At 45.7% G+C, this 13526-nt stretch overlaps 1 protein-coding gene across 1 annotated transcript; it reads left to right on the top strand.

Annotated features, from left to right (window-relative positions):
• Positions 1–443: 443 nt before the first annotated feature.
• Positions 444–1041, top strand: LOC118480325. The gene is made up of 2 exons (XM_035975130.1): positions 444–599; positions 666–1041. The coding sequence occupies exons 1-2, from the start codon at positions 483–485 to the stop codon at positions 1023–1025; spliced, it is 477 nt and encodes a 158-aa protein (XP_035831023.1). The 5' UTR covers positions 444–482; the 3' UTR covers positions 1026–1041.
• Positions 1042–13526: the final 12485 nt, after the last annotated feature.

Here is a 13526-nt window from a genome sequence, read left to right as displayed (position 1 = left end):
CTGATGAATGCAAGACTTGGAATGAAAAGTTGTCCAATGAGTGTAAGAAGTGGAACGAATCTTGGGCTAAGCAGAATGATACTCTGTTTCGTGCTCGGCAGGAGTTGACGAACGCCAAGGCAGCGAACGTTGCCTTGGGTAAAGAAAAAGCTGCAGCAGAGGCCATCGCTGTGAAAGCGCAGCAGGCGAGGGCCGAGGCCCTAAAGGCGCTTGAAGAGGCCAAGGAAGCCGGGGCGCGTGCTGCGAAGGCCCTTGAAGAGGCCGAAGAGAAGGAGAGCCGTTCGTCTAAGGCTCTTGAAGAGGCGAATGCGGAGCGCATTCGTTTGGATAAAGTTGTTGCCAGCCTTCAGGTATGTTTCGTGACCTCTGTTGTATATTCCCTTCATTGTTTTGAAAATGTTTATCGAGTGAACTGTTTGCTGTTTTTGTAACAGGCTGAGGTTCAGGCCCGGGAGGCCGCGGTTACAGACCTTACTGCCCGCATGTCGGTTGCGGAGGAGCGGGCTGATGCCGCTGTTGAGGCCAAGGATGCCTTGGTGTCCTCTTTTGACCAGTTGAAGGCTGACCGTGAGTGGTTGCGGACTCATGGTATCGCGCGTGTAAGTATCCGTTGCCTTTATATTTGCTTGGATTATTATCCGAGACTTATGATCTTTTTATTGCAGATTGTTGAGGCTATCATGGATGCCCCTGAGACCGCAGCTGGCTTGGACTTGGTCAAGCAGCGTGCTCGTGACGCTGGTTTTAAAGTTGGTTATAACCGCTGTATTTCCCATATGAACGTCATGTCTATAGGCGGTGAGATCGAAGAGCGGTCCGGCTTCCGGGATGTGGATACCGAGTCGCTTCTTAACGCGGCCGAAGTCTCCTTTTATGATACGTCCCTTGCCTGTGTAGAGGAACTGGACAACTGTTTGGAGGCTGCGGACTATGTTGATCGACTGCGGATGCTGTATCCGGATGCGGAAGAGGAAGATCCCGCTGGTGGTGCCGGAGGAGATGCGGGAACCAGCGGCACAAAATAGGGTTTAGGTTGGCTAGTGTGCCTCCTTTTTGTTTTCCTCATGTATAGAATAGGAACTTTATGTAAATCCATTAAGCATCCCGTGGGTGCTTGAATTTTTTAATATAAAGTTTTTTGTTCAGTTTGTACAAGTGTTTTTAATTCTTGCATGTCTGAACGTTTGTATGCGTAACTTTACCCATTTGTGAATGGAGTCAAGTATACTCCATACTTTTGTCGTATGAGGACGCGTCAATTCTGATTTTTACCGCGTTAGGGTTTTAGAATTGTGTAAGCTTTGTGAAAGCTTATATATCCGGAACTCTACCCATTTGTGAATGGGGTCAAGTGTACTCCATACCTTTGTCGTATGAGTACGCGTCAATTCCATTGTTTGCCTTTTTGGGCTCAGGAATTGTGTTAAGTGTTAACAAAAAACTTGTTTATCCGGCCGGATAAATATGCAAGTCTTTTTGCCTTTTGCTGGCCTATTACAATATTTGTGTGTGGTTACCACTTTGTATGGGTATCGCGAATGAAGGTTTTGCCAATCTGCTTTTGGGATACCGCAAAGTGGAACACGCATTTGTAATAGTAATAACAAACAATAATGTATAAAATTGCTTATTTATTTATTTGCAAATGGCCTGCGGCCCGATAGGTTACATAGAGAAATGTAAGAACATGGCTTACATATAACAGCGTCGAAGCTGTTGTGCATTCCATGTTCGTGCGATAGGTTCGCCTTCTAGCGTCTGTAATTTGTACGCGCCTTTCCCTAAGACCTCTTTGATGAGGTAGGGTCCTTCCCACTTGGGGGCAAGTTTGCCTGGGCGCTCGGCATTAGATGCCTCATTGTCGCGTAGGACGTAGTCTCCTGGGTTGAAAGTACAAACGCAGACGCGCGTGTTGTAGTACTTTTCAAGTTTGGATTTATATTTGGCCTCATTGATGGCAGCGTTTTCGCGCCTTTCTTCCAAGAGGTCCAAATCGATCCTGCGTTCCATGTTGTTGTCTAGTTTTTCAATAGCCAACATTCTAGGAGAGGGGAGACCTACTTCTGCGGGGATTACCGCTTCTGAACCGTAGACTAGGCTGAAGGGTGTTTCCCCATTGCTTGTTTTTGGTCTTGTACGGTGAGCCCATAAGATACTTGGGAGTTCATCGACCCAGCCACGCCTGGCCGTTCCCAACCGCGCCTTGATCCCTTCGACTAGGCCTTTATTGATACTCTCAACTTGGCCGTTCCCTTGCGGGTGCGCGACTGATGAGAATATGTGCTCAATATGTAGTTCTTTTAGCCATTTTTGAAATTCGTCGGCAGCGAAGTTGGTGCCGTTATCGGTGACAATGCACATTGGTAATCCGAAACGGCAGATGATGTGTTCCCAAATGAACTTTCTTGTTATCATAGCAGTGGTTGAGGCGAGCGGTTTTGCTTCCACCCATTTTGTGAAGTAATCAACTGCTACTATGATAAATTTAACTGCACCCGGAGCGTCAGGGAAAGGTCCCACAACGTCAATTGCCCATTTCTGAAAAGGCCATGCGGTTGTGACGGGGACTAAGTTGTTCTTTGGCCGCAAAGTTTTTGGAGCATGACGTTGACAGTCGATGCATTTGCGCAACTCTTTGACGGCGTCCAGGTGCATACACGGCCAGTAATACCCGACATTCATGATTTTGGCCACTACCATGCATGGTCCATCATGTATGCCACATATGCCCTCGTGTATCTCTCGGATGAGGTATGTGGCATCCTGCGGGTTGACGCATCGCAGGAGTGGCCCGAGGTATGACTTTCGGTATAAGATACCGTCTCCCATTTGATAATTGCACGCTTTGTATTGTAGCTTGCGTGCCTCTGATTTGCTTTCGGGCGTCACACCTGATTGTAGATATGCGATAATAGGTGTCATCCATGATGTTGTACCGTATTGAATGACATTGACTTGGCGTAGGGGTACCGAGGGATTTTGCAGGATTTCGATGCGTATCTCCTTTGCCAAGTGTTGGAAGCTGGTAGATGCAAGTTTTGATAGTGCATCTGCGGACTTGTTTTCGATTCGATTAATATGGCGAATATTGAACGAAGCGAATTTGGATATTAGTTGCAGGGCTTGCTCGAGGTAGAGGATCATGATATCCCCTTTTGCGGCATAGTCGCCGCGTATTTGGCCTGCAACTAACAAAGAGTCGACGTGTGCTTCCAGATGTTGCACGCCGATTTTGACTGCTAAACGTAGCCCCGCTAACAGGGCCTCATATTCTGCCTCATTGTTTGTGCTTTTGAAATCGAGGCGGATTGCATATGTAAGCTCTTGGCCGTCAGGGCTGACGAGTCGCAGACCTGCACCTGCACCTTCCTCGTTGGAGGCACCATCGGTAAATAGTGCCCATGTTTCTGAGGAGGGTGGCGTTGGTGCAGGAGTTTGTGCTTCTTCGCATTCTTGGATGCGATTCACTGGTACTTCGGCGGCGAAATCAGCTGAGATTTGGCCTCGGTTTATAGTGTATTGTGTGCGCGCCCAGCTCGATTGCCCATTTTGCTAATCTCCCAGAGATGTCAGGTTTGGATAGGATCGGGCCGATCCTGTAATTGGTGAGCACTGTGATGACGTGGTTTACGAAGTAGCGTCGCAACCGTCTTGAAGCGTGCACTAATGCTAGCACCAATTTCTCCATTATTGAGTATCTCGTCTCTGGGTCGTTGAGCATCTTGCTGATGTAATAGATGGGTGTTTGAACCCCCTTTCGCTCCACTATCAATACCGCACCCACCGCGTTATCCGCGGCGGATAGGTATAATATGAGTGGCTCATCCTTGCGTGGTGCGGTTAGAGTTGGGAGTTGTATCAAACACTCCTTCATTTCCCGGAAGGCCTGTTCAGCCTCTGCGGTCCACTGGAATTGTTCTTTCTTTGAACAGCTCCGCAGGGTCTTGATGAACGGATAAGACTTAGCTGCATGGTTGGCTAAGAATCTGTTGAGTGCCGCTAGCCTGCCGGCTAGCCGTTGCATATCTTTCATCGATGAAGGCGATGGCATGCGCTCGATCGCCTGGACTTTCTCCGGGTTTACCTTGAATCCATCTTTAGTCACGATGAACCCAAGGAATTTGCCTTCTTCCATTCCAAACGAGCATTTCCCTGGATTGAGCTTTATGTTAACGCTGCGCAGAGTTTGGAATGTTCTTTCAATATCTGTGAGCATGGTATCCTCTTCCATGCTCATGACGACCAGGTCGTCCATGTAGATTTCGACACTTTTGCTTATTTGCCCGCGGAAAGTGTCGTTCATCAACTTTTGGTAGGTTGAGCCTGCGTTGCGCAACCCAAACGACATCTTTGTATAACAGTAATTTCCGGTGGGAGTCCGGAATGCCGTTTTGTCTTCATCCTCGATTGCCATTTGTACTTGATGGTACCCTTTGTAGCAGTCGAGGAAACACTTCCACCTGAATGGTGCGAGATTGTCGACTTTTTCGTCGATTTCTGGAAGCGCGTAACAATCCTTGGGGCAGGCTTTGTTAAGGTCTTTGTAATCGACGCACATGCGCCAGCCCCCGGAAGGTTTCTCTACCATGACTGGGTTGGATAACCAAGTCTGGTATTTGACTTCCCGCGGGATGCCTGCGGAGAGCAGTTCTTCGATCTGCTCTTGCATCGCCTGATTTTTAGCTGACCCAAGGTGGCGTTGGCCTTGGATCACTGGCTTAATACCTGGCAAGGTATTCAAGTGATGTTGCGCAATATCACGTGGGACCCCGGTCATGTCTGCGGGTGTCCACGCGAAGATGTCTTGGTTCCTGAAGAGAAGCTGCTTCAGGTGCGCTTTGGTGGTCGGGGATAAGGCGTGACCCAATGTGACCTTTTGTTCTGGGTATCTCGCGTTGAGAACCCATTTTTCTGGTTGGTCGTTGGGAGTGGGCCTTGCGACCTTGGTCGGACGTACTTCGTCCGACATCATAACGTCCCTGCGGGCATAGATTATCGCGACCCCTGATTCGGTTGGGAAACCAACCGCAGAGTGGGGGACGGATGTAATCATATTGAAATCTCCTTGGGATTCTCTCCCGAGGAGTACGTCATATCTGGAGGTGTGAGGTAAAACCATGAAGTTTACCTCTTCTGTCCTTGTGCGATTTCCGCTGGAAAGACGCACAGGAAAAGTAATCTGGCCCAGGGGAAAGACAGTTTCCCCTGCGAACCCGGTTAACGGGTAATCTACTGCTTGCAACCGATCTTTGTCCTCCTGGTCGAACTGGTTGAAGCATTGTTCGTAGATTATATCAGATGTACTGCCCGGGTCGATGAATAGACGCTCGGTGCAGTAATGTGCCAGTTGGCCTGAAATGACGACGGCGCGCCTATCGCGCGGTCCGCCTCGGACTTTTGGAAAGACGACTTGCTCGTCTTTCCAGTCACATTCCGGCCTTCTTGCCGCTTTGCGCGGCCTGCCCTTGCCTCCGTGGATCATGTGGGTGGAAGCCACGTGCATGGTTCTCTTCCCGGAGGAGGTACCTTCGCCATGAGGGGTGATGCGCTTGGTGGGTTTTTGCCCACCTGGCAAAAGGTGTTGCAGTTTCCCCTCCTTTAAGGCCCGCTCAATCTCCAGCCGGAGACTGATGCAGTTGTTGGTGGTGTGGCCCGAGTCCTTGTGGTACTCACAGTAGAGTGTGAGGTCCTGATTTTTCTTGCACTTCATCGGTTGGGCCGGTCGCAAGAACTGTGGGTCTGCAAGAAGGACCTCACTTGGCGACATGGTGATCTCGGTCCAGTTGCGGTCCCGAGAATCTTTTTTTGACGCCCGACTGTCTCGGGCGGGGTTGTAGTTCCTTGGGTCGAACGTGTTGGTCCGCGGGAAATACGGTTTGGAAATATCACGATTTCCAACGTCCCGGTTGCGTTTATTGTTACGCTTGGACCCTTGGTGGGATGTTTCGGCTTGGGGCTTTGCCTTTGCCACATGCGGTTCAAGTGACCGCTGTGTCTGGGCGTATGTCTTGACCGCGGTCATGACATCCTCCTATTTTTTGGGCAAGCCCTCCTTGCCAGAGATGGTCATGATCATCTCTCTGTCTTTGACGGCCCGGATGAAGTGGTTTCGTGCCATCTGGTCTGCCACGTCACCTATCTCCAGGCACTCTTTATTATATCGGACGACGAATGCCTCGAGAGATTCGTCGTCCCTTCGCCAGATGTTCATGATGTCCAACGAATCACGTTCTTGGCATCGCTGCTGGCTAAAATGGGCGAGGAACTTGGTACGCAAGTCCTCGAATGAATCCAGTGATCCCACTGGCAAAGAATCGAACCATGCCCTGGCCATGCCCGTAAGGGTCTGGGGGAAAAAATTACACCAAGTGGGTTCATCCCACTGGCCGTTGATGCCCGCGCCCATGAAGATGTTCATGTGGTCGTCCGGGTCGGTCGAACCACTGTATTTCCCAACGTTGAATGGGAACTTTGTTGTGGTGACATGGGCGTTGGCGATCCGCGTGCCGAACTTGGAATTTTCGGCCGCTGCCTTTGGCCTGTATGGTTCATTCGCAGGGCGCTTAGCCGACCTGAGGTATGTGTTGCGGGGGTGACTGGGAGGAACGTAGTTGCGTCCTCCCGGTCTGGTGCTGGTGTCATGTGAATCACCGCGATAGCTATGGTCGTCAGGGTCGGTATGACCGTACCCTTCGGTGTATGGCTGTGGGCCCAATCGGCTCTGAATGCCTGGGCCGCGTCGGGAGGTTGATCGCCTCCTGTCCTCGACATGGGGGCCAAGGCGGGTATGCACCGGTCCTCTGGTGTGGGACCCGTATGAGGAATCGTCCTCGTTGAGGGTGTGGACCGAACAGTAAGACGATCCGCGGTCTTCACGTCGGCTTCTTGAAGCCGGGCGTGAATGTATCTTGCCGTCGTATTGTAAAATACGCTCAGCAGGGGTGTGCGGTGCTGGGGTAGGCCCAGCTCGTATATTCGCTTCGGTACAAGCGCGGTTGTATGCTGCTGTCAGCAGGGCTGCCTGCTGCTCGTACCAGGTATGAACGGTCATGCCTGGTGGGATCACAGATGCGAACTATGATAAGTCATGTCCAAACATAAAGGATGGACTCCTTTGTGTGGACGTGCCGATGTGTCCGGGTTGGGAGGTCGAGGCATTGACCCCTATCGGAGGTGGGATTGGGGGATTTGGATTATCCGCAGTGTTGTTCTGGTGATCAGTCATGATCTTGAGAGAGGGAAAAGGATAGATTAGGAAATGCTAAGAGTAGCGGTGGGCGCCAATGATGAAACAATGGTTAACCGGGCAGGGTTAACACACTGGTCTCGTCAAGAAGGGTTAATCCCTTCCTCTCGAGGATCACTGGCTGGATCACCGGTGGTTGATCTCCTGCACAAGGAAACAAGCCGTGACTCGTAACAAGGAGGATGGGGTGGGGGGTGCTCCTTGTTACCACTCTCCGGCGTGAGAATCAGTAGTTTGCTTGGGAAGCAAAGTAAGATAGTAGTAGTAGTGAGAGAGTTGTGAAGAGATACCTCAAACCTGGTTTGGGGTTGGTATTTATAGCCGAGGAGTGAAGGAGGATGATGATGGATGGACTGACGACGTGCTGCACCTTTGCAAGTGTGTCAGGCTTGTCGGTTGTGGAGGTTACGCCACGTCAGTCCATTGCTTGCGTAGCTCTGACAGGTAACTGCCATTGGTGCCACTTGCACTGTGGTGTCAGTCCCACTTGTTGAGTGCGTAGGACGCGGTGCAAGCCGCGTCGCTGCATGCGGTAACGTCTGAAGTTACCGCGTCTCCTACTTGTGATCAAGGAATACGCGAGATGCGGTGCTAGCCGCATCGTCGTCCCCGGAGACTATTTGCCTGCATCTCTTGTCGTGATGAAAATGCCCATATGGTGCGGTGCCAGCCGCATCGTTATGTTCATCCTCTTCTATGCCTAAGGTAAGGCTTTCTTGTATTGATAGAAGTGTTCACTGGACGCGGTGCGAGGCCGCATCGCTGTGAATATTTCCGTTTTCATACACCAGATGTGATGCTATGTCGCATCACTCTACCGTTCTCATGTTCCATGTAAGTCCTCCTTCGTTACTAGATAGATTGGATTCAACCCTTGTGTCAACGCGTTCTCGCATGGGCACAAGTAGGTTGTTAGCTGGTGGGGGTTTTGATAAGGGTAATGGTCACTCGCGGTCGATGCTGACGCGAGATCTGGGACCATACCCCTTCACATCTGTTGATAACCAAAAGGATGCCTGTTCACTCTTGGTTTAGAGGGCTTTTTGTAAGCCTCATAAACATGTGGAATCCTTTTGTATGATGCTTTTTCCTTGCCTTTTCTGAAATGATTGGCTGGAGGTGCATTAGTCACTTGTACATCCATCTGGACAGATGTTTGGTTCAGCTGTTTTGTGACAGCAGTTTGGACAGGGACAAACAGTGGTTGTTTCTTGGTGAATTTAACAGATGATGCTGATGAACTTAAGAATGTTTTTGTTGTGTACTCCTTCTTTTTCTCATCAAAGTTTTTGAGATACACACATTCCTTAGTTTTATGGTTATCTTTACCACGGATGGAGCAGCTCTCAGCAGGTACAATGATACTTGTTTTGTTTAGATCATGTGCTTTTAGATGAAAACAGTCTTTTGTTAGATGATTCCTTTTTTCACAAAAATCACAAAACAAGTTTTTAATCTTTTCTCTTTTCTTCCTTTTCTCAGATTCCTTTGCGACAAAGTTTTGAACCACTGTTGGGATATCTTTGATTGGAATGATCTTTGCTTTTGGAGCTTTTACATAGTCAGTGGTTGTGAAATCCATTGGTTTGAAGTTTTCCAGGATATCACACTCATCAGACAATGTGGGTTTAAATTGATTTTTCTCAATCTCCTCAAAAGTTGAGGATTCCACAGATCTGTCCAGAGTAATTTTGTTACCAAGTTTGTCGGTTATTTTAATCTCTTGGCCATTTTTGTTGGTTGGTATTATTTCAGATGATACAACTTGTTTTTCAGCAGTGTTTACAAGATCATCATATTTTCTATGTCCTATACCAAACTTGACATTGCTTTTAAGCTGTTTCTCAAGCATAACCTCACACCCTTTACAAGATTCTACCCATCTTTCACAAGTGATCTGGGTAGACTCTAACTCCTTTTTACAAACTTGGTATTTTTCTACCATAGTTTGGAGTTGAGTTTTGGTTATGCTCTACTCTTCTTTTAGACTACTGATTTCTTTATCTTTTTCAGCCAATTTGTTTCTAAGTTCTTTTAATGACTTTACAAATTTGACTTCATCAGACAAGACTTTATCCCTAAGGTTTTCATTTACCTCTTTGATGTTAGCAAATGCAATAATACATTTGTCTTAACACAGTTTTTCAAGAACTTGAGGAGCTGCCTTGGCAGCAGCCATCATGGCACAATTACATTGATGATCATCTTCTTCATCAGCTCTCCCTTCTCCCTCACCAGCTTTCTTCAACTCTTCTTTCTCTTTGTCATCTTTGGACCAAGTGTCGGACAGTGGTTCAATCAGGGTTTCTGAATTTTCTCCCAGCAGTAGTTCACCAGCAACTGCAGTAACCACTGCTTCAGTAACTTCATCCACTGTTTCAGCACTTAGCTGTTCACCTTCAGTTTCTACCCCTTCTGGTATTGACTCTAATGCCATCAAACAAAATTCATTATCAAAAGTATCAATAGAAGCATAGAGAGCAAAATTTTCATCACCAAGTTCATCAGGCAATCAACAAAGCCTTGTGTGAAGAAGCTTTGCTGATCTGGTTGAGCCACTATTGGAGCAGCTTGTTGAGGTGCAACAGGTTGCACCTGTGCCTGAGGAACAGGGGCCTGAACATACTGAATTTGTGGAACAGTGGTTTGAACATAATGCACTGGCACAGGGGATGCAGCATAATGAGCAGTGTTAACATGTGCTGCAGGGGCATATTGGGTATAGTGCACAGTGTTTTGTTGTTGTGGTCTAGGGTTTGAGCTAGGATGAGTAATTATGGGACCAGTGGTTTGACTCCTACATTCCCTAGCAAAATGACCTTGCCTATTACACTTGTAACACTTGATTTTTGACTTATCCAACCCCACCCTTAAATTCCCGTGAAGCCCTGGGAATTTTCTCCCTGTTCTTTTGTAGAATTTGCATGTTCTAACACTAAGCAAAGCCAATTGATGCAAAATGTCCATTTCTTCTAAGTCAGTGGGATCAAAATTTTGCAAATAATTTAGTTCAAAGCACAGGTTATCTGACATCTGGTTTTCACCATTTGCAGTGAAAGCATAACTTGCAGAGTGAGAATCAGAGTTTGTTAAAATTTCCACCAGCAATTATGTCAATAAAATGATCATAACTCTGATCCTTACTACTGCTACCAGATTCTTCCTGACCAAACAGAGTTGTGCTGCCAAATGAATAGTCATCAGCAACTTTACCAGACTCTTGCAACTTCCTTTTCTGGTTTAACTCCCTTTCATAGGTCAAGAGTCTACCATGGAGTTGGGTCAGGGTCAGATCTTTGAACTCAGCTGAATTCCTGGTGACAAAAGCAATTGTGTCCCATTTTTCGGGCAATGATCTAAGGAACCTGCTATTTTGAGTTGCATTTGGAAATGTAACTTTAACAAGCCTTAGTTCACTGATGAGACAGGTGAAACGCTCAAATTGTTGGGTTAGTGATTCCCCTTTGATGTGACAAAATGTTTCATACTGCTGATTCAAAATTTCCCTATTGTTTTCAATAACCTCTTCCGTCCCCCCAAATTGTTCCTTCAATGCATCCCACAACTCTTTGGCATTGTTACAGTGTAACAGCCCAGCATAGATTTCGTTGGGTAATGCAGAAGCTATGATGCTAAATGCTTTGGCATCGAGTTCGAACTTTTGAATTAGTTTCAGTATAGTTTTCAGTTGGTTTTGGAACGAACTTCTTTGCATCCTCAGCACTTGGCACCATAGGAACATGAGGACCAAAAACAACAGACCTCCAACATCCAGTGTTCTGTTGAGCAAGGATGTGACCCATCCTTCTCTCCCAGATGTTGTACTCATTACGTTTAAGCATGGGTGGTTTGAAAAGAGAACCGATGTTATTCTTATCATCTTGTGATTGTGACGTCATCCTGGTTGTTTTACAGGCACTGATTAATCAACTTTAATGGTGATTAAACCTTGCTCTATTTTTCAACGAAACCAACAAACTATCAGTATCAACGATTGTGAGCTGAACTATTTATGTCAAAATGATTGTTAAATCAAAATTGACTGTCCAAGCTCTGATACCAATTGTTAGGATCTGAGTTTGGATTGCTTGTGATTTGTGTTTGAATTAAGATTAACAATGAAAGAGTAGTGCAGCGGAAATTAAATGGAACCAAACTTTTCACAATCAAACAGAAGAAATGCTTTCAATAATACATTTTCAACAAAGAACCAAATGCTTAAAATTATTTCAAACTTTGATTACAATTGCATGTATGATTCGCAAACTCCCCCTCAGCCTAAGCTCAGAAATTTGTTCGTGCAGGAAGAAGATGGTGAAGAGCTAATAGAACAGTACAGAACACTGTTCTATTTATAGGCACGCAACAAACCACTGAGCATCTAAGCTGACGTCACCATGAAAGAAACATCTAACCTCCTAACAAACTCTTAACAACTGACCTATACAAACACTGCTATGCTAACTACTGATGTTACAATTTATTACATAAGGTAAACAAAACTGCTGCATCCTTCCACTGTTGTGAACCCAGCAGTACTTGTCATGATCAGCAGTGCTTGACTCAAGGCAGCAGATTGGGCAGCAGGGCTTTAGTTCTTCAACAGTCTTTGACTAGATCAGCAGTTGTAGGTCAGCAGTTTGTATGATCAGCAGTTTGTATGATCAGCAGATGTTGAAACCACTTTCAAGGGGAGAGACTTGCATGCAAACATCAGCTTATTCTGGATCCACTGCTCTGATCCAGTTTTGGCTTTTATTATCTGTTCCTTTGGCAGGGTTCAATCCCAACAAGCCCCCTGTCGACAGAATGTTTGTTTTCAGCTGCCAGCTTGTTTCTTAGGGGCTTTCATGCAAATTCCTTTGTTTTGGCACCAAGTTAACACTTCTCCAAGTAATGCAAGCTGGCCATAACACATGTAGGGTCAAGATTTAATGCTTGGGCAATACACATACACTTTTCATGATCCTACAATCATCCAACAAGTATAAATAGCCTTGATTTCCATTGCATTCCTTGCTCATTCCATTTTCTTCATCTCTTGGACTCTAAGTGGAGGCAACCATCCTTGGAGGCCACCTACCTGAGTTCTAGTGCATCTTTTCTAGCCTTTGAACACCTTGTAAGTGTTCTTTCATGGTTAGTCTTTATTTTTCAGCTATTTAAAGCTGAAAGTCAAACAATTTGACTAACAGTTTGACTTTCGGTTTTGACCATCAATTGGTCAAATCAAAGTTCAATTGAACTTTGCAACGTGATTGTAATCATGATGGTTATAATCCCCAGCGATTATACCTACTGATTACCACGTTGACTAGTCGTAGTGACGAGTCAAAGTTTTGGTCAAAATGCGCAATTACGTGCATTTTACGACGGAACTATTTGCGGGTATCAAAACACTTTGTTTTGATACCAAATCAGTTTTCTAACTTAGTTAAACATGTTTTAACATGTTTAACTCGTCACTACTAGTTTAGTGCTTGTTTAGGGTCGTAAGTCAAGTGGTCTCGACTACCTCTTAGACTTTCGAACCCGACCCGTTTGATCGATCATTAGGATCCGACCAAACATATTTAGTGATCATAGTTGTATAGGGAATAACCTACTAAGGTTATACCATATGATCACTTAGGTTGTTTAGTTATTCGTTAAGTCGTTTATATGCCCATTAAAATGACCAAAATGCCCTTTTTGAGCATAAATTCATATTTAGCATATGTGATCAAGTTTTTGACATCTAAACTGATTTAATAACATTTTTAAACATAATTGGGCATGTAAGACTCAACAAATGACATAGATAACCATCCGACCTTAGGTTCACGCAAATGACACGTTAAAGTAGATTAAACTACCTTAACGGGTCGAAACGGGTCAAAAGCACTTAGGATAATTTCTAATCAGAATGTTAGGTCTATTAAATCATGTTATATGAGTTCCAATACTCATTTGATTTATAGAGCCTCATTCTATCCTATCTCCCGATTTAGGATTTGATTATTAACATAGTTACCTTTACTAGGTGCCGTTTGATTCTGTTATTTCTCAAGCTTTATTTAGTCTTATTTCCGAGAATATTAAGCAATCCCAAGTGAGTACATAGTTCCCTCTTTTACCGCTTTCAAATATTTTGGGGTAATACACATGTGCTTACATTGTTACTTTCATGCTTTCATTGCTTTTTATGACATAAACATGCTATGTTCACGTAGTACATATATAGTACATGATTTCAATTATGCTTTGCTATGTATGTTGATTGAGCATGCTAGCACATTGA

This window comes from Helianthus annuus, chromosome 7 (genome assembly GCF_002127325.2).
Source record: "Helianthus annuus cultivar XRQ/B chromosome 7, HanXRQr2.0-SUNRISE, whole genome shotgun sequence".
In the NCBI taxonomy this organism is placed as follows: Eukaryota; Viridiplantae; Streptophyta; class Magnoliopsida; order Asterales; family Asteraceae; genus Helianthus; species Helianthus annuus.
This window is presented reverse-complemented; position numbering and strand designations above follow the sequence as displayed.

What these genes read in the sequence shown, in the direction of transcription:
- LOC118480325 (XM_035975130.1), top strand. Translation starts at nt 483, where the DNA reads ATGTCGGTTGCGGAGGAGCGGGCTGATGCCGCTGTTGAGGCCAAGGAT. An exon ending in GGACTCATGGTATCGCGCGT is followed by an intron (nt 600 to 665) that starts GTAAGTATCCGT and finishes TTTTTATTGCAG; the next exon opens with ATTGTTGAGGCTATCATGGA.